Raw genomic sequence first — 27,243 nt, 5'->3', positions numbered from 1 at the left:
AAGCTGCTAATTTGTATAATGGTTTGGATTGTCTCTCAATTATGGAAAAAACTCCTGTTCCAATTTGGATTATAACACTTGTAACAGTTGTGTAACAAAGAGTTTTGAAGATCCCACTAAATGTTGGTGTGATTGGAAATATCAAGTTCGTTAGGTGCTAAATGCTAAACTATGTTTATGTTGTTTATGATGCATAGGGTAAAGAGTTTCCAGAGCTTCTCTGGAGCTGGGTAGGACATCATATACAGTATGTCTACAAGGGAACTTTCTGACATAGAAGTTATCATTTTATCCATTGTTAATATATAGAAAAATGAATGCTTAAACCAAATGAGTGTCTCTTTTCATAGTACAAATTCACATTCCTATACTATACTATAGAGAAAACAATGTGTTATTGTTCTGTTTCCATTATCTTTCAGAAAGTTAAATCGATACCGATGCTCACCGGCAACTTGAGCCAGAAATCAGGACGTCAAGATTAACATTGATGACTTAATTTTGAGCAGCTCTGTTGGCATAAAATAATTGACTAATCCTGTTTTTGTTCCCGCCATCACAAACACAACTGTGAATTAAAAAAGCCTCCACATCCTGGAAAATCACAGTGTGTGCTATCATACTGTTTTCGGAGTTGTTCTGTTTCTTACTGTCAATGCAGCAGCTCAAGGATGTGTCACTGGATGACATCATCGTTTGTCTGATGCACTAATCTGATAAAGTAAATCTGGCCTGTAAACATCCATCAGCTTCAGATAATAGGAGCTGTATTTTTAGTTTTTAGTAAATCAATCTTGATTCTATAAATACAATAAAATACAGGAGAGGAAACGATTGACATTTCTTTTGCTTAAAAAATAGTAACTCATTCTTCAAGCACATTTGGTTTTTAATTCAACCATTTTGTAAGAGTTGTTACTAATAGAATGTTGAAGAAACACCCGTGCACACATTTTATATTTAATCTATAGATATAAGACACCCTCGCTATTCCAGAGATTTCAGTCCCTTGATACAGCTGCCACACTACAGGGTGCTGCCTTTGACATGTGCCAATCCGGCGTGTTTACACTTATTAAATGCTTAAAGGCACTTCCTCCAGACGCAGTGCCCCCATCATGGCAACAGAAGACTATGATTAGATGGTCCTTGTTTGTTTGTGCTGCTAGAGCAAACACACAGTTCAGACGGAGAACAAAGCATTGCAGATAAATCGCTAATTATGGCTGTTTGTGAATTCTAGCAATGAGCTTTTGCCATTTAGCCATTGTGTGACACATGCATAGACTACTGCGATTTTCATGCATTTTTGTCATGGCAAATAAGATGTGTTCTGTAATAATAGATTTTTTGTTTTTTTCTACTTGGTCATAATATTTTTCTGGTTGTTTAAAGGAATTACTAAGAGTGAAAATCTGGTTAGAAACCTCAGCAAACAGAACCTTTTGGGGGGAATCCATCACTTGGTGTTGGCCTACCTTGTTAGTGTTCCTGTTTAGCAGAATCCTCTGGAGAAATATTTCCACTGTGAGCCCCAGGACAAGCTGTCATCATAAATATAGTCTGAGCAGGCCCCTGGGTTTAGTTAAACACACATTTCCCCCCCATATGATGCTCAGAGTGTACAGTGTCATTCAGAACCCAATAGGGAAAGGTAATATGTTAGCTATTTCAAATGATTAATAAAAAGCCCTTGGCATACCTGTAGTGGTGTTTGTTTTCCTATACTCATGACATCAATTTACTGCAGTGCCTGTATCTTCTTGGATGACAACTACCGATTTATACAGGAAACAAAAGGATTTAATTGGCTATTTATGAAGCAAAGTAATCATGTGGGAATGCTAGAACGAAGGTCAACTCAGTTATTTTGTCTGGCTGTAATATTTCACTGGAGACTGTTATTGAATGTCGGACGAGCTCAGTTTCAATTCAGCTCATTCGGAAATAAATTGCCGCCCAGTAGTTAATTAATTCTTGAACTGTTTTCCAGGCAACTTAATGTCCTCTAATCATGGAGCGCACAGCACATTGTTGTGGGTAATAGCGCAATGCCACATTGACTGTTTGCTAATCTGCTAATATGAAAAACCACTGGACAAGCAATTTGTTCAACTGGAGGAGTTAAGTCAGAGATTAAGCTCTGCAAATTTGTTGGAGCTGGCTCTCTCATATCCCAACCAGGCTGTCAAATCCACAATAATAATTAGAATCCACAGCTATTCGTGCTAGTGGTTAAAAGCTAAATTAACTGAAGAATATGAAATGCTCATTCGTTTTTGTATTATTTCTGTAAAACCTATAATAGCCTGCTAAATGTACCTACATAAACATTGAGCTTATTATACATAAATGATTGAATCATGAGCTTAAAGAGGCCCGACAGAAAATATTTTTGAACTGTCTGCTATGTTTAAAGGCGTTCCCCAGGGTTGGGTGCTTGGTCCTCTTTGGTTTCCTAACTGGTCATTTTACATTGTAATCATATACAGGAGTCATTTGGAAGATTAGGACACCACCTGAAGTAAAGCAATCCTACATACAGTTGCAAGAAAAAGTATGTGAACCCTTTGGAATTACCTGGGTTTCTGTATAAATTGGTCATAAAATGTGTTCTGATCTGCACGTTTGAAGTTTGCAAAAGAGCGCCTGGATGTTCCACAGCACTACTGGCAAAATATTCTGTGGACAGATGAAACCAAAGTTGAGTTGTTTGGAAGGAACACACAACGCTATGTGTGGAGAAAAAAAGGCACAGCACACCAACATCAAAACCTCATCTCAACTGTGAAGTATGGTGGAGGGAGCATCATGGTTTGGGGCTGCTTTGCTGCCTCAGGGCCTGGACAGATTGCCATCATCGACGGAAAAATGAATTCTCAAGTTTATCAAGACATTTTGCTGGCGAACTTAAGGCCATCTGTCCACCAATTGAAGCTCAACAGAAGGTGGGTGATGCAACAGGACAACGACCCAAAGCACAGAAGTAAATCAACAACAGAAGAAAATAGGCCTTCTGGAGTGGCCCAGTCAGAGTCCTGACCTCAACCCAATTGAGATGTTGTGGCATGACCTCAAGAGAGCGATTCACACCAGATATCCCAAGAATATTGCTGAACTGAAACAATTTTGTAAAGAGGAATGGTCCAGAATTCCTCCTGACCGTTGTGCAGGTCTGATATGCAACGATAGGAAACGTTTGGTTGAGGTTATTGCTGCCAAAGGAGGGTCAACCAGTTATTAAATCCAAGGGTTCACATACTTTTTCCACCCTGCACTGTGAATGTTTAGATGTTGTGTTCAATAAAAACATAAAAACATATAATTGTTTGTGTGGTTTTAGCTGTGTTTGTCTATTGTTGTGACTTAGAGGAAGATCACATTTATGACCAATTTATGCAGAAATCCTGGAAGTTCCAAAGGGTTCACATACTTTTTCTTTCAACTGTATACAGCATACAAGCTCCCATTATTTCATATGGGCACACTGTATATGGGCATAAATAAAAATATGGGCTTCATCGTCACAGAAACAGCATGATAGCGCTTTAGGATGTCATTAAAAATCCTAAATGATGTGCTAATCCGAGGAGCGCTGCGTGTATAGGGCATGTCCACATTGAGATGCAAAGCTGCGATGGAAGGCGCCTATTTGCCTCTCCAGACGACGCTGGAGCTTTCCCGTTTGACACCGGATTAATAACAACAATACAGAGATTTATTTGCATGCGTGAAGCTTGAGGTCGCTCTTGCTTCCTCTCTCTCTTTAGCGGCTTTAATATTTGACTAATTCCACACACTACCAACGTGTTCAGGCAGAAGCAGGAGATTGTAAGAAAACTATGATAATGAGTGCATGTTGTAACCTTTTTGAAGTTGTGTGTAAAATGGTATGTGTTTGAATTGCACAGGATAACTTTGTCAAACATATTAAATAAAGAGCTCTCCGACAGCTAATTCAATAATTAAACTGCATTTTTGTGGACTAATAAAGCAGCACTTGGTGAGGCAGTGCTGGCTTTCTTGGAGCTTTTAAGAACAGGGCACCATCTCTTCTGTTTTGCCTGTGCACAACTTAATCGAATTTGTTGAAGAAAACAACAGATGAAAGCTCGTCTGAGGCATTTCCTTTTTGTGTGTGCGCAGCTCGACTTCTCTTTTTTGCTGCATGTGTGTGAGCGTGCATCCGTATCAATCCATCCAATCTTCTAGCCGACCAGCATCTTGTGAAGTGCTGTGGTAGCTCAATTAGTGAAGCAGCCAGCGAATCAGGGAGCTTTTTTTTTTTCTTCCCACTCGCTTCCATTTATTTTTGTTTTCCTCTAATACAGAGTTTTTTCTCAGTGAACAGTGAAAAGAAAAAAAAAGGAGTTTAATAAAAACAAATTACACATGTGCACACACTCTCATAAGCTCAGAAACACACAGTCCTATTCACAGATATTACCAGACAGCCTACAGAGTATACTATATCACCTTTTAGCCATTGACACCACTGTACTCGGTGTCTGCTCAGACTCAATGACCTGTGAAGGTGAAATCCAGAGAAGTCAATTAGAGCACACAAGAACCATCCAGTGCCTCTGTCTTTCTATACATCACCCATATATCCAGCTCCCCTACTCAGCAGCTTCCTGGAACATATTGTCCTATATGGTCCGCCTTATTATTTTAAACGTTTGTACAATTATAATATCAGTTCGAAGGGTCTTGATTGGCTATGGTCCAGCAAGCTTGACAACCTTCCGACCCAGTAACACAGGTCGCTTGGAGTGGTGTCGGCGGTGGCTAATTGCTTATGTGGAGATCATTTTCGTGTGTAATTAGTCTTGAGTGCTTGCTGGGGGGAGCTCAGGTGGAACTGTTGACACCTGGTCCTCAGTTATTATGTAACGCCACTCGGTTGTACAAAGCCATCGACAGGTGTCCCAACTGGTCAAAACGCATGTGTGTCTCGGGCTCTGTGTGATTACCTTTCAGGTTGTTGAGGGTGATCCGGAAATGATCTGGAGTTTGATACACTATTGTTGTTGATTACAGGACAAACCCCTGCCATACAATAAGTACTTTTGGCACAACCTCAGAACATTAACTCCCTACACAGGACAAATTATAGGTGTGTACGGTTGAATCAAAACTAACTGAATTTAGTTTCTTGAATATTTTGTCAAGTATTTGGGGGAAATACATTTTTACCTTTTTTTGCAGAAACAGAGATAAGAAGATCCACACACGAGTTTATACAGTAACAGCAACACCTAGCAGCTGTAGCTTAGCTTAGCATAAACACAATGCATGTTTTTGTTTGTTTGTCTGTTTAATGAATGCATGATTTGTACAACTCTATGGAACAGTCAGACATGTAACAGATTTTAACTTATTTCTAGTTGTGGAGAACAAAAAGGCAAAACAAATCAAAAGGTCATGGTAATTGTGAGAATATCAAGAAAAGGTCACTACGGCTCTGAGAAGAATTTATTATCCTCAATCACTGTCTAAGTGAAGTTAAACTAATGATTAAATGTACAATTTCATCGACATTGAGGAGCAGCCGTGAGAGAAATAAAAGGTTTCCAGTCTGAGCAAAAATGGAAATCCATGCTTGAGTGACTTTTTTGTTGAACAATGATTACCTTGACCCTGCATTTTTGTTTTTAATTACAGTATATAACCTTGAAATGTTGCTCAACTTGAAGACTTGTGTGGAAATCATCTTTAGAAATCATTTTAACAATAGCTTTAACTCTCCAAACCTTGCGCATAAAAAGGAACAACTCAAAGTAACTATCAGACTTTTATAACAACCCTGTTTAAGTTTATTCCAGGCAATGTTTGCAACGTTTGTCCTTGGTAATCACTTTATTTAAAGGGGCCCCAGTAGGCTTTCTTTTGGTTTTTACCTTTCCTGCAATGTGTCATACGTTTTTCTGCATTTAAATGGTCTCTAAAGACTCCCAAAGTTCCCTCGAAAGGGAATTGGTTTGCTTCCGTGACATAGTGACATCACTATATAACACTCGCGCCTCTATTGGGTAGCGCTACAACAAATTACACGTGATGGGGGGCGGGACATCTCTAAGCGGTTGACCAATCACAACAGAGCCAGCCAGTTTACCAATCAGAGGCAGTATGAGAAAAATAAAGCACTTTCTGAACATTAAAGCCTGTAAACTTGTCACAGTAGAGACACAACATGCAAATATGAACCTCAAACCTTTAAACAATAATAGTGTGCACTCCTTTGCTTTGTGTCCGTGTGTTTAAAGTCGAGATGTGTTGATGGATCATTTCTCAGTGTGATTTTTCGATGCGATATGGTTCACAGGCCTCCCGTTTTCGCTGTTATAGTCTGATAAAACAAACACAAGTCCTCGCTCAACCCTGCTGTGCTCAGTCCAGCGATCAGCAAAAGCATAAATGAGCAGCAGTCGCCACTGATAGAAGCTTCTGGCATCCTCATGAGTTATCAGGTCAATCATACCCGCTGTAGGCGAGGCGTGCGGGGGCCCCGAGGCTAAACGCTGCAGTACAGAGCTCAATAAGCGCCTCTTGGCCCCGGGAGCAGCTTACTAAATGAAAGAGGAGATTGGGGAGATTGTTTAGTATCATCATCGTTCATCATCGCTCCTCGGTTGCCTGTAACAATATGGTGCTTGGTTATTGCGCTTCCCCCGAGGAAGACTAGCAGCTGCCACTGATAAAGATATATGAGCTGATTGTGGAGATTGGAGGAAGACAAAAATAGTGGTTGAAAGTCAGCGGACAGATTTGTGACAGGAGCAGGAAGGGAATGAAAGGCTAAAGGGTCTGAGGATAGAAATGAATGAGAGGTAAGATGGTTGTTTGTGGATTTTGTGTATCTTAACACAGTCCAATCAATTAGATGTGGCTGTTCTTTGCCGACGATGCAGCACTTAAATGGTGGCTGCAGGTAGGATAAACAAACTGGTGAGGAGGGGAGAAAAACGGGCTAGTTCTGCCTGGACACCCTGGAGGCAGCAGCAGCAGCAAAAAGAGTGGAGGATTAAACTGAACTCCATCACCCCCGCCACCACCCACTCTCTCTTTAGTGAGCCAATGCACTGCCTCATTCCTCAAAAGAGGCAACCCTGTGGCAGCCACACTGTACAAAGCTTTCAGCGTCATCAAGGCCATTAATATAGTCAGGAAAAAAAAGTCTGTTTTTTGCCGATTAGCAATATTGTGAATTACTCGGTTTAACAGCGCAGAGCAAGGATTTGATAAAGGTCATGAGCCAGATTCAAACTCAATGTGATTCAAGTAAATGACATAGATCAGATGCAGCCCAGCTAACAGAATAAGAAAAGGGTTATTTCTATTTAAACTGTTAAAATGGTCGCATAATGGCTAGTCCTGGTTGGCATTGAATCTGATTAAAATGTCTATTTACACATTGATTTGACACACTGCATCATGTGAGCTACATTAGTCGAGGCCAAATAAAAGGGTTGTACCAAGCACGACTCAACTAACACCAATGTGTAGCATAACCTGTTAGCCATATTAGCATTAGGGAGTGATACTCTGCCAACACTTTGCTAACATTTTATCATTCTGCCCCCAAGTGGACAAAAAATTAAAAGCAGGTTTAATTGGGCGCCATTTATTTTGTTAATTTGAAGTATTTGCTGACTGTATTGTTATCCTTAATATTCTTGTGCTAACTATTACCTCCAGAAATAATATTTCCTTTGAATCAATAGGTAGGAAACCAAGTTCAAGATGAGTCAGAGGGAATACTTAACTACATACATTTGGCATGTAAGAAGAGAACAGGGCACTGAACTGATGTTTAGCTCACTTTTAAAGACAATACTATATATAACAATGCCTTTAAAAAGTGAACTACTTTTCTACGGAGAACATCCTGAAGCAAAGTCCCTTGAAGTGACTCATAGAGGACCTTTAAGATGTCTGTCCTCTTGTGTAGTCACGATTGTAGACCTGAGCTGCTGGACAACGACATAATGACGGCGATGCAGAGAAGCACCCCTCAGTCAGTGACATCATCGCTACCCTGAGTGATGTCACCGAGCGAGGGGGCACACAATCATCCTTTTGCTGCGCTTTAAATAGTCTTCCTTATCTCCCCCCTCCCTCCTTCCTCACTCACCCCCTCCTGTCATTCCCTCCTCCGCTCATTTGTCCCCTACACTTTCCATCCTCCACATTTTTTCCTCCACTCACTGGACAATACAGCAGCAGCAGCTTATCTCCCTCTCTCTACTTCTTCATGTGTCTCCCTCTCTTCCTCCCTCCCAAGTCTTTTAGAAAGGGGGGAGGGTTGTAAAGCGGGGGGTTCAGCGCGGCCACATCCCAGGCTCTTTGCTAGATTAATTTGTGGGGGCTCTGGCCTGCGCTGCACTGCTTACTGTACGCCGTGAAAGTCACTCAGGGATTAACGGAAGGCAGGGAGGCAGCGGCCCCCACCCACTTGCTGCCTCTGCAAAAAAAAAGCCCCCTCCAAAACCTAACCTCCATCTCTCTTTCCTCTCTCACTCCAAACCACTTTCTCTATCTCTCACACTTCTTTCTCTACCCTAACCCCTCTTTCCTTCCTTCTTTCCCTCCTTCTTTCCATCCCATCAACCCCCTCTCTCCCTCTCTAGTTAATTACTGTAATGGGCTGGCCGTCCTTGGGGGGTAGTTGGAGGGCAGGGGGTGGGACCAGAGGAGATGCTGTATGGTTCAGCTCCGTCATGCTTCTGGCTTCCAGCACTGACTCACACACGTAGACACACAGACACACACACACACACACAAATGCTCGGTCATACGTACTGTAGACTCCCCCACATGCTCATACACACATTTGATGCATTCAGTTGCACACACTGGACAAGGAAAACATACATTATCAGAAAAGTCCATTTGAAACAACCCCTTCGGTGTATTTTGACAACATTATATTTATATTCATTAAACTGATATCTTTACTACATACTGGCCGCGAGACAAGTTAAGTTACTTATTCACACATAAAGCAAGTACAGAACAACATTTGCATTTCTTTTGTGACCTTTTGAGTTCAATATTATCTATGTTAAGCAATGAGGTGCTTCTGTGCCTGTCTATCCCATTATAGTCTTAACTACAGCTATTAGCTTATCTTTCCATAAATCTCCGTAAAGACGATTTTTAGCAACCTCACGGTTCACTAGTTGCTTTAATGTAAAATAGCAGTAGCAGGACATTCAATTAGAATGAACTTAAAAGTAACATGTGAGATTAGTATTTATGAGATAAAGTTACAAACAATAATGCTAGATTATCGTTCCCATTGAATCTATTGTGTGCTGATTGCTGACTCCACCACCAACAATAACTACTATACAGAAATATATACATTAAATATCTGAAAAATAATCTGACCATAAACAGGATCAGAATGAATGCATTTATCATAAACAGCTCTTACTTTACAAGGAATATTTCATGTACAGTCACCGTAGCACTCTAAGAGCAAAGTACAAAGTGGGCGAGGAAATAAAAGGTAGAAAAAGAGTAATGAATGGAGTGGGGAAGGAGCGGATGGTTCCAGAGAGTAATGGATGGCAAGGCGGAGAGTGATGTGTTGAGATAGATGCAGCAATATACCCAAAGTGTCCACGCGCAGGGAGTATGGGCTTTGTGTGGGAGCTTGTTGGCCCAGTTTAAGGATCAGTCAGCTGAAACACTTTGGCTGAAGCTGACAGCTGTTTGGGAAATTCCAAATGGTGCTGGCACACACACACATACTGTACAGAAACAGGATCAGACTTAAATTTGTGTAAATATTGAAAGAAAATGCAGCCTGGGTGATTACAGAGTATTTGCAAAGGTACATGAGCAAACATGCCCCCCCTACACACTAATAAAACACACACACATGATGATAACCGCTGCCAATTGCAGATGAGGGAGCATATGTCAGTGCTTATAGGAGAGACTAAGCAGACATGACTTTTCTCAATCGAACCAGTTAAATTTGATCATCCGTCTGGCCGACTTCGAGAGGAAATCCCTTTTTAACTCTTTCACTGTTTGGATGATTTATGGCTTTAAATCAGTGAGGCTGATTCCACAGATACAGTCTTTTCTCATCTAATCACTGTCAATCTCCCATGTTCCCCTTTAAACTGTGGGTTTTTCTCTGGAAGTTTTTCCTTGTACGATGTGAGGGTCTAAGGACTGAGGGTGTCGTTTTCTCATACTGATATTCTGTACAAACTGTGCTGCTGTACTTGTTGTAAAGTGTCCTTATTGTATAGTATTTTTACTGTATGTACAGCACTTTGGCTCGACCAAAAATCGTTTTAAAAATGTGTTATATTAATAAAACTTGATTTGATTTGAATCCTGTCTGACGTTTTGTTTGTACTTTGCTTAAACTCAGACGAGGGAAGCGTTTTTGGAGCGGTTCCATTTAGGGCCGAGAGACCTGGACTACACGAGGGGAATTTAATCGAGGGATTCTGGGGTTAATGAGTACACAGTGGAGCCGTAATGGAGACATTTTTAGAGGGTGCTGGGTTCATTTTCCTAGAGAATCTCTGCACTTTTATTCATTCAGAGCTGTTAGTGACTTAAGGCTGTGAAGATCAAGAATAACAATTTTCTTCCGTTAATGTCCTTCTTCTGTTGTAGCTAAGTGAACTAGTGCTCTATGAGGGACAGTGAAGCAGTTTTAGAGAATATTGAATGGTCATTTTGCTGTGGAGCTGAAATAATTAATTGATTAAAATTATAATTAACTGCAAAAATTAAAAAGTGTCATGCTTCTCTCTGTTATAGCAAATTATTCTTCTGTTGGTTTGACAATAACACTGATTTGAATACATCTAAAGGTACCTTATGCATTTTTGATTAGCATTTTATACAATTGCTGAAATCTTCTGACTTGATTCAAGGAGAACACCATTTAAAAAGTGTTATGATATGATGTCAATGTCCTCATACATTAATGTTTTGACTGGTGAAGGGTCGGCGTTTATTGTAATTATGGTCAGGTAACTCCATAACGTCTTTTTTAAACCTGAAGTAGCACACAATCAATTATTTATTGATTAAATGTAGTTTTATTAGTCTTGAGGGAAAACTATTACTTAAGTACATGACTTGAGTGAATACATGTAGTTACTGCTGACAGATAAAATGACTAAACCTATAATAATAAGATTACGGGTTGTTATAAATATAGTGTTGAAGCTACACAAGTACTGTATCTTCATGTCAATGTGCTGCTGCTGTATATGCTTATATTTTCTTCATCTGGATTTTCAGGCACGATTTTTGAAAATGACTGAAAAGTCTTAATCTTTATAGACTATGAACATGCATGCCTTCACAGAAAACACACAGGGGCTCCAGATTATGATAATGTGGTAGCTTTGACCTTGAGATAACCCAACATGCTTCACTTCCTCTCATATTTACTCTTCAGGCTGTGTATTCATTGATTTTATTCAGGGTACTCTCCAACATTTCTACAAATGTGTAGGTCTGTGCCAACACTTTGATGCTCTTAAGAGAAAGGAAATGACAGTTTGGGGATATGGCACGAAATGGAATGGGAACACAGTAAAAAAAATGTATGAAAGTGGTTTGGATAATCCGAGGGAGGAGGAGGGAGAGACCTTACAGCACTTCCAAATTGCGCTGGTGCCACTGCTCATTAAGATGATTATGATGTGAATATTTACTGTTACTACTACGCTTGCTGTGCTGTAGCCTACAGCTGTTAACATCTCAAATGTGGCATTTAGTCACACAAGCACACATTGCTGCACTTACCCCAATGCGCCATGTGTGAGCGACTGAGCGCAGACAGTTTCAGAGTACGTCAATGACTCAACCCCTATGAGCATGCAGCCAATTACCATCACCATAAAAGTTTGGCGTAATCTTCACATCCACCCAAATTCAACCAATTAACTTGTAAGCGGTGACAAAAAAACTCTACCATATCATACTTTGAATATAAGAATGTATGTCTGAGCTTCAGCTTAATCTCTGATCTGTGGACAGCGCCAGGCTAGCTGTTTCCCCGCGTTTCTATAGTCTTTATGCTAAGCTATGCTAACACATGATTATGCATCAATTTCCTTGTTCTCAACTCTAGTCAAGAAGTGCCTTTTTTAAATGTCAAAATGTGCCTTTAATACACCCGTATTAACTTAATATTGTAATTTTGTTTTATCCTGTTTTCTCCTTTTTTGTAAGTTACGTACCTCCTTTAGTATACATTCCTGAAACTGTCCATGTAAGTCCTCTTAATTAATATGGTAAAGTATCATCATTCCTTCACAGAACATAACAAATACTCACTGGTTCCTACTGGTACTTAAATATAGGTGTACACAGAAAGAAAGTAGGTACAAATTGGGAAAAGCCAGTACTTAAACATATTTCCTACAGTTACATCCCTTGTACCACTGTATATAGGAATTGGTAAGGTGGTATTTAAAATGTACTGATTTGATGAACAGTATATCACTGCAGGTTAAGATGTCTAACACAGTAAATGTTGGGGAAATTACACTGTAAGTAACAGCCTGTATAATAAAGTGATTGCAAAGTTATTGCTTTCAAGTTTAGCTGAGAAAAGTGAGAAATGTTTAAATGCTGAGCTTGAAGCGATACTCTGTGCATTTCGTCTGTAAAACACAACCGCTGCAGATACACCTAGCTCTAAGGCAGACAGAATACCCGATCCATGTGTCTATCAGCCACGCTCACTGTGAATATTTGCCTTTGCAACTGCTGTGCCAAGAGGCTGCCAGCGGGTAAAGGTCAGAGGTCAGATGGAGGTCGGCCGGCCAGACAGACTGCTGGCTCTCAGAGGAGAGACTAACAAGATGCTCATGTAATGTAAATGGCCATATGAAACCAGCGCAGGACCCAGGATGAACTCAGGGTGCTGCTCAAATATTATTGGCTGCATACTATTCTACTCAGCCATAGAGCAGGGGTCGAACTTGGAAACTTAAAGTAGACTCTAAAGTGTTAAGGGGGATATGATTTGTATATTACTTTGATATTGGCTTGCTATTGCAAGCTTAAATCTGCTGTTTAAGCTGTGGAAAAGTGTTGCTGCCAAAAGAACGGTTGACTTTTAGTAAACTGAATTTGCAAGTTAAAAACAAAATGGTGTCTATTATTGCGTTATTGATGCCATAGCCAAAGTAAGTATTTGGACAGTTGATAAATGCTAGAATTTACACTCTGACACGCAATGTAAAATAAGCTAATCCTGGAAAAAGTGGTGGCTGAATTTGACAAGCATTTCTCAACAGGAAGTGTGTGATACCAAGGACATTGTCAATTCTGTCTTCCCATAGAGTTTGACACTGTATCTGTCTATTTGTAGGATGGAGGGGGTCATGGAAATAATTGAAGATGAGGCAAAGGTCACCAACTTTTGGAGACTTGTAAGTAAGAGAACATATCCTCTCCTTTCCTCTAGTGCACTTAACGTCAAAGCTCTTACAAGTGGTTTGAAACTAGATGTCTTTAACAATGAGCCTTAACTACAGTAATATGAAGTCACAGCCATCACACTTTAGTGAAAGTTGTCCATATTTTGAAAAAACACTGTCTGTACTTTCATACTGCCTTTTTCCCTTTTGTTGTTGCTCCAATGGACCCACTACTTCTTTCCTCTTCAAACAATTTCCCCCCATTTGGCACCACATTGAGAATATAGCTTTTCTAAACATGGTCAAACCTGTGTTGTTGTTTGGAGATATTGCACCGTGACCAAGAAGCCACATTATTGCCTCAGGTCTTTTGTGAGTAGAAGAAAGAAAAAATCAGTGAGTGATGGTCTGCTGGGAGAACTGCGGCATGTTGTCTCGCATCGTGATTGTGTTCTCATCCTTTTGTATTTCTCTCCTCTCTCTCCTGTCACAATAGGATGCGTAATGCCACCAGGGTGAGCTCCACAATAACAGTAAACACACAATAGACTTCAAGGATTTTTAATGTGTGTGCATGTCTTAAATGTATCCACAGACGCAATATCAGCAGCATATTTGCAGATCTAAACAAAACTTTAAAGTAAGATCCTACATGAAAATCAAGGCTCTTGAAGAGAGTGTTATGTTTTAGCAATGGATTTTTCAGAACAATGGCCGTTTATTTGTGGACAACAGGCTTTCATATGAATAGGCTTTCGGTCCAATGGGAGATTTTGATGACTGTAGTGGTTTCGGAACAATGGCATGGTACCTTGGATGCTAGGGTTATCTGCATTGCGATATCTAACTACGGTCGAATTGATAAAGAGAATAGGCAGTATGAACATTAGAGGAAGTTGTGAAACATCGCAAAAACCAAGATATATCAGTCTTTCAAATCTTATTTGTGTCAAATCAGGATGCGATAGCCTCTTTTAGTTAGTTATTTAAGTTTCGGAGGTCTGGAACTTTGACATTTAGGTTTAGCGATCACAGATATTGATCTTTCCAATCGCAAAATGTCAATTTTTATGTAAAACACCCTCCTTAAAAATAGTTGTACGTTAAGTAATCAATTAGACATAGTATAGCATTCTGTAGTTGAAGAGACTGAGGAAGTGGAGGAGACCAAAATGAAGCTAAAATTAGAATTCACTGGCTAAATAAGGACTGCTTGCTTAGAAAATTCTCCATATCAACGTAAAAGGTGTACATAGGTCTGTGTTGTGTTGATGGCATTGCTTCCAAGTAGCAACTACGCTCTTGGAAAATTGTGATGTGCTAGAAAGCATTAGAATTGAAATTTACATCTATATTTGTAAAGGTTAAATAACCCCACACCCAAAGCTAGTGCCTGACCTTTACTCCTTTTGGATTATTATTGTTATGTATACTCTATTCTGGATAATGCAAAAAAAGTACCTTAAGTTAAGAAATGGGAACATTTTAAAATCACCTTAGATAAAAGTGGATATGTTATGTGGGTTTGTATAGATGCACGATGCTTTTTATGTGTGAAATAAAACTGTCATGAGCGGCCGAGCCATGCCCTCTTCGTGACCCTCTCACTCCTAAAAGATTTTCACATCCAAACCAGAAGTGTTTGTGTGTGAAGAAGAAATGGAGCCAGTCTCCATGACTCTCCCCGCCTTGCGATCACACTTTTATACACACAAACACACACTCCAGATGTCAGGCTGGTTTCACACACCAATGGACACACTGTTGCAACACCTTCTCTCCCCCTCCCTCTCCCATCATGTCACACCTTCTCGTCCGCTGTGCTCCTTTTATCACCCCCCCACCCTGTTTGTTTGCCTTTCTATCACTCCTATCGCACCTCTTCACCCCGGCTGCCGCTCCATCCGTTTCTCTCTGCGTCATCCCAGCCTTTTTCACCTCTTTCATCCTGCTCCGTCTCACAACATCTCACACTATTTTTAAAAGATTTCTAGAGAAAACAAAACCAATTTAATTCCATAAAAAAATGGTCTGCAAGGAAATGGATGTTGCTGGAATAGCATCTGTGTGATAATGTCTTTGAATCCAAGGGCCATTGAAAAAAAAAAGCACACAGTAGGCTTTTCATGTGTGATTACGTGCACAACACAACAGCTGCACACTGCTGCAGGATTTTGAACCCTTGCACAAAATGTCTTTTAAGTGTGTATGAATGGGGCTGCCAGCTTTGCCAGCATCTTATCAAAAGGAAAGTTGACAACAACCCAACTGGAATTTGGCTCAAAGATTTCGACACAGTGGCCAATCAGAAATCCCAAAGTCCCTCGGAAAAGTACTGGCTTATCTTCCAAAACTGCATCCAACAAGCCTGCAAGTGAACAGAATCCTCAAAGTGTCCTTTCTATCTTGGGCCAAACTCTGATACTCAGCCCCATTCAGTCTTTTGTGATATGCTGCAGCATGAGCAGTTTTCTGATTAGTTTCTATTTGGAAAAAGATGGCTCTGCTTGAGTAGTCAAATCACATATTGCAGAGTTTCCAGTGCAGTATGTCAAGCGTCTGTTTGTTAGCTAACTAACTTAAACCTCTTAAGCAAATGTTCTATAGTTGCTAGTTGCTAACTTAGTCTATAGGCCTACACTGTTTGGTGCTGGGTAGCTGTTGCCTTCCTTATTTATATATTTGATATATTATTGTATCATTTATATGAGCAAGTCATGTGATACATTGTTTATATAGAAACACCAGCCAGAAAACATTACATTTACTTTCTGAATCACATTATTAATGGGATCACATCTCTGGAAAATGATGAAGAACATTTTTGGGACGTTGAAGTCACATGCCACATCGTTTATTCGCTAAATCTGTTTGTACTTGCTTTTATCGCTACACCTCTTCACGACGGGCATTCAGGTCCTTTCAGGCCACTGACACCCAACTGCCCTGTCTGCCACTGAGGTACAAATGAAGAGTTTGTCACGGACCAATGAGCAGTACACCTGAGAGCTCCCTCTCTCTACCCCTTCATCACCCCCCCCCCCACACACACACACACACACGCCCACGCACGCACGCGCGCACACGCACACGCACACACACACACTCACACGCACTATAGTGGGCTGGAGTCAGGCCAAGTTGTGAGTCAGAGGATCACCCCTGAGACTTGGTCCATCTTGTTTTTGTATGAGCGGGCAGCCACACAGGAGCTGTCTTCATTTTTCACCCATCAAAGGGCTCGAGACCGCACAGTGACCTCCCTCGCCCTCGGGACCTCATGATGCTGTAACACTAGTGTTTTCCAGGGTACATTTTGAAATGTATGTCCATTCGGATGAAAATAACAACAACAACTTTTGAAAATGTTTGTTCAGTGAATAGGAAAGATATTGCCAGCAGCAAGCTAGCTAGCATAACAACTGTAAACAAAGGAAACAGGAAGTAACCAAAGAGAACCAAAAACTAGTAATGTGTTTCTTTTACGCTTGTTATGTGTTAATAATCAAGCTTTGCATGTGCTGGGTTCACACACGTTACATTTGGACATAGACTAGCTAGCTGTCCTGCTCTGTTTCCAGTCTGGCTCCTAAGCTAAGCTGGCTGCTAGCTGTAGCTTCATATTTACCCTACACACAAGAGGGGCATTCATATTATTATCTAACTCTAGCAAGAAAGCAAATCATGCCAAAGAGCCTTTCCCAAAACAATATCTTTAATGAGTCTTGAGTCATTTCGGAAGAACACAAGTTGAAAGAAGAAGTTAATTTGCACTGTTAGTTTAATTAAGATTGTTTCATGTTCATAACTTCAATTTGTTGTTCAGAGACTGGAACCAATAAGCATTTAAAAATGTATCTGAACATCTAATCTTTATGAGAACTTGGCTGTGCTTGGATCTAAATGAGTCTACTGTGAGGCAGTAGGTGTGTATGATTGCCTGGGTGAAAAAAGCAGCCGTGAATCATAAAATAATCAGCCAAACAACTCACACAGATACACTCGTATAACTGTTGCCTTCCGCTTTCACAACTCTTATGCTGCCGATTTAACACATTTGAGGTTTTGATGTGATACAAAAGTAGTATTTCCCCCAGATGTGAATTATACGGTCTAATAACTCGCAGGATGAGCTCTGACAGTGTGTTCATTCACGGTTGTTTTTGCACCTCAATCGCGTCCTCCCTCGACAGCTGAAACTGGGGAGGTGAGGATTCCTTAAAGAGAATGATGAAACGAGTGATGAGGTTTTAATCAGAATCTCTTTATGCTGACACACCATGGGAATTCTTCACCTCATCAGCCCTCTGTACCCCCTACCCCCACACCCTGGACGATGGGCAACCTCCCAGCATGCCTTGCTGCGTGGCCTTTTCAATAATGTAGCAGGGGAGAGAAGGGAAACTAAATGAGAGGGGAAACGATTTCCCAGCGCTGTAGGAGCCCCCTCTGTGACATTTACCTCTTGCATGCTCCTCAATGTGTGTGTTTGTTGGATGGCCCTCTGCCAGACTAATGATACCCCCCTCTGGCACACACTCAAGGCTCCAAAACCCTCCTGCTAGAGATGACTCACATGTCCATACTGAAGGGAGAGAAAAGTGGGTATAAAGGCAAAGGAATTGTAAAGCGTTTGAAAGAGAGATGGTCGTATAGTTCAATATGTGTCCAGCTGAGGAACAATCGAAGGGCAAGATATATAGGAAAATGTTCACGTTTTCGAGGCGACAGAAAGTAGCAGGAGCGACCATCGGCTACACCTGTTACCATTCCGTACTTCATTAAGCACGCCCCCCTTCGTGTGCAGCACTGGCTGTTATCCACGGGAAGCCCCCTACCCCCCACCTGGGCACATGGCATCTATCATTACCCCCATGCTCCAGCTCAGAGCCTGCATAATGTCACACAGCTGGAGCGAGAGACTCTGAAGATGGATGAAAAAGAAAACCTATTGCGAGCGTCATTAAAAAGGAAAGACCATACTTCTGCTACCCACAATATAGCTGCACAAGGGATTCATTGTAGCGCTGCATGAAACGGACCTCAACCAAAGATACAATTAATATGTGAAACATAATGGGAGATGAATTCATCTCACCTCAAGGTCCCGTTATTGGCGCAATCATTTCACACAATCTTTGTTATCAGATCAGGTTTAGGAGAAGATATAGAAATATAAAATAGACGTTCTGTCATTTCTCACAAGCTTTTAAGCCTCAAATCTAAACAGCTCAAAGACATTTTTTCTTTATACCAACATGACAGTAAAGACCATGTGATGTTCAAAAACTCCAAACATGTTAATAAATAACCAATATTTTGAATGCACATTTACAAATATGCAAAGGATGTGTATGCATATCATTTTCAAACAGTTATAAATCATTCATATATCTTAAATGTTTTTTCCAACTCGTATCCAAACATAGATTTACCTTCTTAGGCTGAGAAACAAGCTGTTGTTGTCCAATCAATCATAAAGAGACACTGTCAAGCCTTAAAGACGACTCGTGTCATGGAGCTAAAAATAGGTCGCAGCTCGGTGCCAGCAACTGTTTACACAGAGATGGCTGCTCGTGTGAATCATCTACCTGTCTGAGGAGATAAACTACAAAATGAAGTGAGTTTGTGAAGACGCTGCAGAGAAGAATGCTTATGAGAAAAAGAAAAATCTACAAACAAATAAGCTTAGAAAAGTTGTAGGAATACAAGCTATCATTAAGAGTGTGTTAAAGTATCAGCTACAGCTTAGGTAACTTCAAGAAAAGTAATACCTTTCGAATTTAATAATGTATTCTAATAGCATTACATTCTGAATCAAGTAGTACAGATACATCTTCCTGCTCGTATCCAGAGATTAATTGCATTAAAACACATGATATGAGGTAAGTTGCATTGCCTATCACTAATATGCTAATAAGTGTCACGTGTCACATACAATGCTTAGAAATATAACCAGCACCACTTAACCCAGACGGGGGTTTGCTCACAAGACAAAAATTAGACAATTGCCAATTGAGGTAAGCAGACAAATATCATTTTCTATACTAATTTGAGGTATACAATAAGCTTTGTTGCTTTTTAACTGTATGACATTAAGTCTTCAGACCTCTAAATGCACTCTGTGAACTTAATCATGCCTCAAAAATAATCGACACAAATCTGGAAAGGAGCACATACACTCACAGTACGATGCTGACCTCTAGTGGATAAACAGAATACTGCCACCTTCACACTTGGCAGGCCCAGATGCTCTTGACAACAATCATACAGTGTGATTTCTACTTTCTCATCTATTCCAGTGATCCCTGGCTGGGGACGGCGGCCTGGCGCAGCAGCAGCTCCCTGGCCAGGTCCGGCCTGCCGCTCTTGGCGAGACAGTGGGCGAGCTGAGAGGCTTTGGGATGGTGGGCGGCAGCAGGAAGCCCCCTCCTCCACATGGCCAGGAGGTGGAAGGCCTGGGTGGAGAGGCTGTCCCCGGCCCGCAGCTTCACCAGCTGAGCGGCGCTTCGACGGAGATGCAGGGAGACCACCAGCAGAGAGACCTCCTCCTCTGAAAGCTCCCCCGACAGCCAGAGGAGGAGAGAGTCTGACAGGGAGTCTGGGGTGGGGGGGGGGGGGGTGGGGGGGGGTGAAAGATGGTGGCAGCTTTTTTAGGGAAATTATAATAGGAACAGGAAATCAGTATTTTGTTGTTAAGGGCACAGACATATGGTGGAGATCATATTTAATCAACCCACTGAACAAAGATATCAATACAAAATACCGGAAATACATGCAAAATCAAATATATTTAAACTAATATCATTAGTTTTTCAACTGTAACTAATTTAGTATAACCAAACCCTCAAGGGGTATACATTTTAATTTAAATTCACTAACAAAAGCTTTGACAATTCTAAATTGTTATTAGGTAGAAGTATAAAGTGGGGAAAAGGGAAAAAACTCAAGTAAAGTACACCAAAACCTTTCACCCACCTGTGTCCTCGCGTAACCTCACCCTGGCTGTGATTGGCCGATTAATGGTTCTCACTTTCTGCGATGCAACAGAATAAAATGTTAGCATATCTTTCATTTTGAACGTCTTAAACAGCTTCTCTAACGTATGATTCCTTGGGAATGTTTCTGCACCTTGGGTAAAGTCAGAGACAGCTTACAGACGGGGTCTCCAAGGAGCTTTGTGTCCATGGCGACCGGTTTATCACCTCGCCACTCCAGCTGAACTCTGGTGACCTTGTAGAACATTGCTGTGCCCTTGTAGTGGGGGGAGCTGTAGTTCCCAAACGGGTCCACTTCTGTCAGATGCACCATGAGGTGATTCTTCTGCTGACTGTGGAAGGTGATTCGCTCGTTTGGGACATCATGTCCTTCGTTTTGAGTTCCTTTTGTAAAACAAGAACACACAAAATCTTCAACATTCGGAACAAAAATTCTTATGTGGTCTTCAAGTGATAACATTAAAACAAACATTCATGAGTGGTGATTTCATGCATTCTGCTGGCTGCCGGTGCAAACTAAAATGCATTCACTTAAGATATTCAGATAGAGAAGAGACATGCAGGGAAAAATGTAACTTTTTACAAAAAAAACAACAAAGTATGTTCTTCCTTAGCTCGGTAAGAAAAGGTTCTTAATTTATAATATAAATAAAATGTAATTAATGAAATTTCAAAAGCTAACAACATTTGAAACCGAAAAGGATCTACTGCTGCTGTGTGCTTGAGCTAAATGCCAGCAATGCTGATATACTGTCATTAAGAGTTGATGAGATATTGAAGTCCTGATTTATTAAAAAAAATTCTATGATTTTGACCCAATGATGGTGCTATAGGAAAAGCCCAACATGTCCAAAGGTATAAGGATTAATAAATGCCTCTACCAATGGTATTATCCATCCACCAGCACATTATCACCATTAATAAAATACAATCCTTAAAAAGGTCTTCAGACTAACAACAATCAAGAGAAAGTTGAGAAAGTGACTGTGGTCCGATAAGAATTTATTTGTGCATTTCTTTTAATATATTGCACATTCTTTTCTTACAACTTGAGAGCCTTTCTCCATAGTGTGCATGCATCTTTTCATCATGTCTAGTTTATCCTCACACCCTACCTGAGGAGGTGATGTTGCCGCTGAAGCACAGGAGAAGCTGGTCTCCCTCACACATGGAGATCTCCTCCGATGTCTCCGGCAGCCCGCTGTATCCCTGGGCTCGCAGTTTGGACGTCTCCCAGCTGAGGTCTCTGTTGGGGAGGACAGCCACCAGGAGGTCGTGCGGCTCATCCTGTCTTCGCTGGAGGACGACGGTGACCGCATGGCAGCAGACCGACTCCTCCAGCTCCTCTGCCAGGGAGGAGAGCTGGAGAGGCTGCAGGGGAGACAGGAGACGCACCACCAGCAGTCTGAGGCAGGGGGAGGTAAGGCGTTAAGCTCAGAGGAGATATGAGATTATTGCTAATACAGACTTAATATACTTAAAATAGAATAAAACATTCTTATTACATACTGTAGAAGTCTGTTGAAGATAAGAAAGAGGAGAGCAATAATGAGAATCTATCCGTAGTATAGGAGCAGTTCACAGTATATCACTAGTAGAATATTCATAATTGCATTTTTCTAAACTGGACTGAAAAACACTAAATATTTTTACTGTTAAATCTTTAAAAATGGTAGCATTTAGCTTTTGTTTTAAACTTTACTGTTTTTTATATTTACTTTATTAACCATGCTGTGAATTATGGCCTGGTAATCTAATGTAATGGTTAACACAGCATTACCTAATGGCGGTTATCCAAAAGTGTTTCACAATCCTTTTTTAAAACTAAGATAAATCCAAAATAAATTCACATCATTTCATAGAAACTGAAGAAACACAACTAAATACCTTCCAATTCTTGTTGTTTATGAATTATTGAAAGATAATTTACATTTTCACCATGTTCTTATCTTCTGATCGAAATGTGAAAGCCCGGTACTTAAAATATTTAACCCCCTTTTTATCCATACTGACTTTCTGACTTAAACCCTTCGTGTTAAGCAAAGCTTTTCTAAGTCATATTAGTTGTATTGTTCTCCATTTCACTTTGTGTCATGCTGCACCTACACTGTGTGTAAATGAGAAGCGTAAAACCCTGAAGAAGTGGAACAGAAGTTGCTTGAGTGGTGAGTTCTTCTTCTTGTCAATGTATTTGAGTTTATTTTAAACAGGGCAAGTTAAGAAATAATGTGATGATTGCATGTGTGATGTTTACAAGTTAGGGGGATTAGCAACCATAGCAAAGTAGGGCTAAGGGGTTGAATGGAAACACTGTCGCTAATTACAGTTGCAAGAAAAAGTATGTGAACCCTTTGGAACTTCCTGGATTTCTGCATAAATTGGTCATAAAATGTGTTCTGATCTTCATCTAAGTCACAACAATAGACAAACACAGTCTGCTTAAGCTAAAACCACACAAACAATTATATGTTTTTATTGAACACACCATGTAAACATTCACAGTGCAGGGTGGAAAAAGTATGTGAACCCTTGGATTTAATAACTGGTGGACCCTCCTTTGGCAGCAATAACCTCAACCAAACGTTTCCTATAGTTGCATATCAGACCTGCACAACGGTCAGGAGACATTTTGGACCATTCCTCTTTACAAAACTGTTTCAGTTCAGCAATATTCTTGGGATGTCTGGTGTGAATCGCTCTCTTGAGGTCATGCCACAGCATCTCAATTGGGTTGAGGTCAGGACTCTGACTGGGCCACTCCAGAAGGCGTATTTTCTTCTGTTGAAGCCATTCTGTTGTTGATTTACTTCTGTGCTTTGTGTCGTTGTCCTGTTGCATCACCCATCTTCTGTTGAGCTTCAATTGGTGGACAGATGGCCGTAAGTTCTCCAGCAAAATGTCTTGATAAACTTGAGAATTCATTTTTCCGTCGATGATGGCAATCTGTCCAGGCCCTGAGGCAGCAAAGCAGCCCCAAACCATGATGCTCCCTCCACCATACTTCACAGTTGGGATGAGGTTTTGATGTTGGTGTGCTGTGCCTTTTTTTCTCCACACATAGCGTTGTGTGTTCCTTCCAAACAACTCAACTTTGGTTTCATCTGTCCACAGAATATTTTGAACATCCAGGTGCTCTTTTGCAAACTTCGAACGTGCAGCAATGTTTTTTCTGGACAGCAGTGGCTTCCTCCATTTTATGACCAACTTATGCAGAAATCCAGGTAATTCCAAAGGGTTCACATACTTTTCTTGCAACTGTATCTAGATGTTCTGCTTTCATGGTATGTGAAATACTGCTTTTGTATTACTGGATACGTCTAGTTTGTTTAGTACTTCTCTGTTATTGTATGTATGTGTTAATAGCTTCAAGCTAAATCTGGCCCCTATCTCTCTCCACTAAACATAGCTATACAAATATACATTTGGAATAAAATCACATAGCTGTAACCTCAAATATCTTACATGTATTAAACAAAATCCATCTGAAACCATTCTAAAATGTTACTGTTATCTTTGCATAAACATGTTTCCTATAGATTTGTTCCTGTGGAGTCTCGCATCAAACCTCTTCATGTTAAAGTGTCCAACAGAGCTAATTGTCCACAAGTAAGGATTTTTCACAGGACTTCAAACATAAACAATAACACTCACATATGTAAATAAACCCTCCTTAACTGTTTGTCTTTCTGTGGTCAGGGACAATGTTTGCTACTTCCTCTATGTGGTCGGGGGCCTCCTGATGACGGTCACTGGTGGGAGTGTGTATGTGGATGTGACGTCGGCCCAGAACCCTGCCTACCTCCAGCGGCTGTCAAACACACTCCTGGGGCTCATGGGCCTTCGACACAAAACACATGTTGTAAGAAACCTAGAACTTGAACTGTTCTTACTGTAATCTTTTGAGGAAAACATCAAATCATGCACCATGTGTGTCACGATTCTCATGTCACGTTTCTATGTCTAGGTTTGGGTGTTTTGCTGTTCTCCCTGTCATGTTTTCCTCCTGGGTTATTGTCTGGTCCTTTTCCCTGTGTTTTTCCTCCTGTCGTTAGTTTCCCTGGGTTGTCTAATTGTCTGATTGTGGTCACCTGTGGCCCTTGTGTTTCTCCTACCCTGCCCGGCTGTTTTTATTTTAGTCTTGTCTCTTCCTGTGTTCAGTGTTGGTTCGTCTTTTGTTGGTGAATGAGTTCACCGTGGAGTGTTTTGTGTTTCCAAGTGATTTTCGATAAGGGCCCTTGAAATAAAGGTGTTATCAGTATTATCTGCGTTTGGGTCCTACCTGCTTCACTCCTCGTATCAATGTGACTGATGGGGGGATTGTAAGACCACCTGGCACAGACATGCAAAAGCCCCCACCTCTCCTTCAAAGGAGCAAAACACACAGACTTAAGAGTTGTTTAATCTCGTTTTTTAATTTTTTTAATTGGAAACACATTTCACGGTGGTTATTTGATGTCGTTGTTTTGTGTCACTGCGTCATTGTTTTTTTTAGTTACCTTTTGTCTGTGGTTGTTTTCCCCCTCCTTGTGTGTGTCTTTTTACTTTTTTTTGTCTCTTTGTAGTCATTTTGAAACTAATTTTGTGATACACAGGTCATCATATCATGATAATTGTTTACTAATGTTGTTTTTTTGCACATTACAGGCTAACTCTGTGGTGAAAAGAAAACTGAAAAGGCTGTTTTTCACTGAAAGGTGAGGGGAGATATAAAGTTATTCATCATTATCATAAAAAACAAATAATATGCATTTATGTTTTTGCCAAATGTCCAAGCTTGTCTTTATGAAATGTTGCGTAATGGCCTCTATTTGTGATGTAGTTTCAACAGCCTCCTTGATATGATGAAAACAACACTGCAAATAACTCAACATCATTACAAGCTTATAGTCCGGTGTCCTGAGAAGCAGACACACCTGGACTCTGCTAACTGCATCTTAGCAAGAAGGTACAAAATGAAATTATTACAATGAAATGAAAACTGTTTTGCTTTCACTTCTATTAATATGTGGTGCCTGACAGTGTTCCCTTTTCTGTGGTCTGAGGTACAGGATTTATTACATCCTTATTTGCGGTGCGTCAAGCAAAAACGTTCTTACCCTACGCATAGGGAACAAGAGCAACAAGCTAAAAACCTACTATGTGTCAAATCAACTACAGTGGTTGATCAGCTTTATCAGCAAGGCAAGGGAACAAAGAGATGTGGTAAGAGATGGAAGATTATTACAGTCTTCTGGTATCCAAACACAACTGATGTATTATTTAAGATAATCAATCAAGTCTTTTTTTATATATAATATTGTTTGTTTGACAGGTTTATCTTTTACTGGATGGACAAATCAGCAGTGGATCTGACAAAAATGGTGCTACAAATAAGCGTCCTCCTTCCAGTCTGACCCTGGGCTTATCTGCACTCTCTGTAGTCTTTCTGTGGATGTTTCTGCCTCATTTTGCAGTTTTTGCTATGATCTGTTTAGGTTGGAAAGTACAACAAAATCTCCACTGACTACTGCGATCACAAAGAAAATCATCCTGGCTTTTATATCTGATTGAATAAAACTCAATCATTTTTGTACTGCTTCCGACTGGCTCCCAAGCACTGCAACAAGGCTTCTAAGGAGATCAGAAAAAGATACATTTTCCCTGCAGTGGCTCTCTTGTTTGCTCTAGGATTGAGTCCATTATAATATTTATCCACAAAGTGCTATGTGGTCCCTAAACTTGTAATGTATGACCGAGCTCTGTTACCAAAAGACTGTAATAAAAAACAATCTCTCATTTTTATTTTGTGTGTTTTGTTTGTGCTATTATTATGTGTATATTTCTTGAATAATGTATTTGTTCCAGATGCTGTATATCCCTTTGGATCAGCTGTCCCTTGGACCTTTTTTTTAAAGGACTCGAAACTAATCTTCTCTGGTCTCATTCTCCTGATCCATTTAGATTTGTACGGATGGTGATTTCAAACCTGTCAAAGTGCTCCGTCAGCTCAAAAGACACCAGCCCATTTTGCTGGTTCCTGACTGTGACTTTATCCAGGATGTTCCACCGTTTGTCTCTTGAACCCAGAACAATCGGCGTCTCGTTTGACATCTCTTTAGACTTCCCAGAGGCTCTGACAAAAACATTAAAGACTAATTATATTTTTAACAATACCTAAATCATCAGGGAGGCAGTTCAACTTGCACTGAGCACTTGACAGACTTATATGGCTATCTCTTTAAGACACGCTTAACTCACCTCCTTCTGTGGGAAGCAGGTTGATCCCATGATGGAGAACCACTGACAGGCCACATTTGGGGGTCTTGCTCCTCTTCTTGTCCACTTGTCTGCCTTTTCTTTTCAGTGTTTGGGGGACAGGGAAGGGTGAGAGTGAGGGGTCTTCTCAGGGGCTTAGAGAATGGGTGGGTGAGGTAGAGAAACGGACTCGTAGACACCACCGCGTGGTAGACATCGCTCCTAGTCTTGACGGCAGCTAGCAGAACAGCATCTACTGGCTGGATCTGAGGAAGTTTATACAATTATATAATTGTTATTTAAGCAGCACTTTGGAAAATGTGTGATACTGTATGAAAATTGTTTTATCTAAGAAAGGCTTGATCTGAAACGTACTCCCCAACATCCCAAAATACATAGCAAATCAGTGAAATAAACCAATGCTTGATGTTATGATACGCTAGTGTTAAAAGTAATGTTACCTCCTTACCATGGTTTGTGCTATAACTGGAGCAGCGAAGGCTCCTGGGAGGTAGTTCAGGCAAATCCGGGGGTCCATGGGTAGCTTTAGTGACAAACCTTTTGTGGGAACTGTGTAATTTTCTCTTTTTAGA

General features: G+C 40.6%; 2 protein-coding genes across 5 annotated transcripts; one reads left to right on the top strand and one right to left on the bottom strand.

The window, feature by feature from the left end:
- Nucleotides 1–19,254: 19,254 nt before the first annotated feature.
- dthd1 (death domain containing 1) lies at nt 19,255–27,236 on the bottom strand (the record flags this gene model as incomplete). Its single annotated transcript, XM_079671152.1, has 7 exons — nt 19,255–20,019; nt 20,397–20,454; nt 20,550–20,800; nt 21,532–21,821; nt 26,382–26,528; nt 26,654–26,916; nt 27,120–27,236. Coding segments are annotated over 7 exons (1,434 nt in total), but the record flags the coding sequence as incomplete, so codon positions are not given.
- Nucleotides 21,716–26,167, top strand: LOC307031055 (uncharacterized protein). Of its 4 annotated transcripts, XM_079667788.1 has the most exons (8): nt 21,732–21,836; nt 23,528–23,637; nt 23,953–24,022; nt 24,113–24,275; nt 25,061–25,110; nt 25,236–25,361; nt 25,465–25,618; nt 25,728–26,167. In XM_079667788.1, exons 2-8 carry the CDS (start codon nt 23,577–23,579, stop codon nt 25,917–25,919), a joined length of 816 nt encoding a protein of 271 aa, XP_079523914.1. In that variant the 5' UTR covers nt 21,732–21,836; nt 23,528–23,576; the 3' UTR covers nt 25,920–26,167. The 4 variants fall into 4 exon arrangements, with proteins under 4 accessions (XP_079523916.1, XP_079523913.1, XP_079523914.1 ...); XM_079667790.1 differs by lacking the exon at nt 23,528–23,637 and having other exon boundaries at nt 21,716–22,581; XM_079667787.1 differs by having other exon boundaries at nt 21,716–23,637.
- Nucleotides 27,237–27,243: the final 7 nt, after the last annotated feature.

The sequence above is a fragment of the Notothenia rossii genome (assembly GCF_949606895.1).
Source record: "Notothenia rossii genome assembly, chromosome: 3".
Lineage (NCBI taxonomy): Eukaryota > Metazoa > Chordata > Actinopteri > Perciformes > Nototheniidae > Notothenia > Notothenia rossii.
Note: the sequence above shows the minus strand (reverse complement) of the source record. Positions and strands in the feature narration are given on the sequence as shown.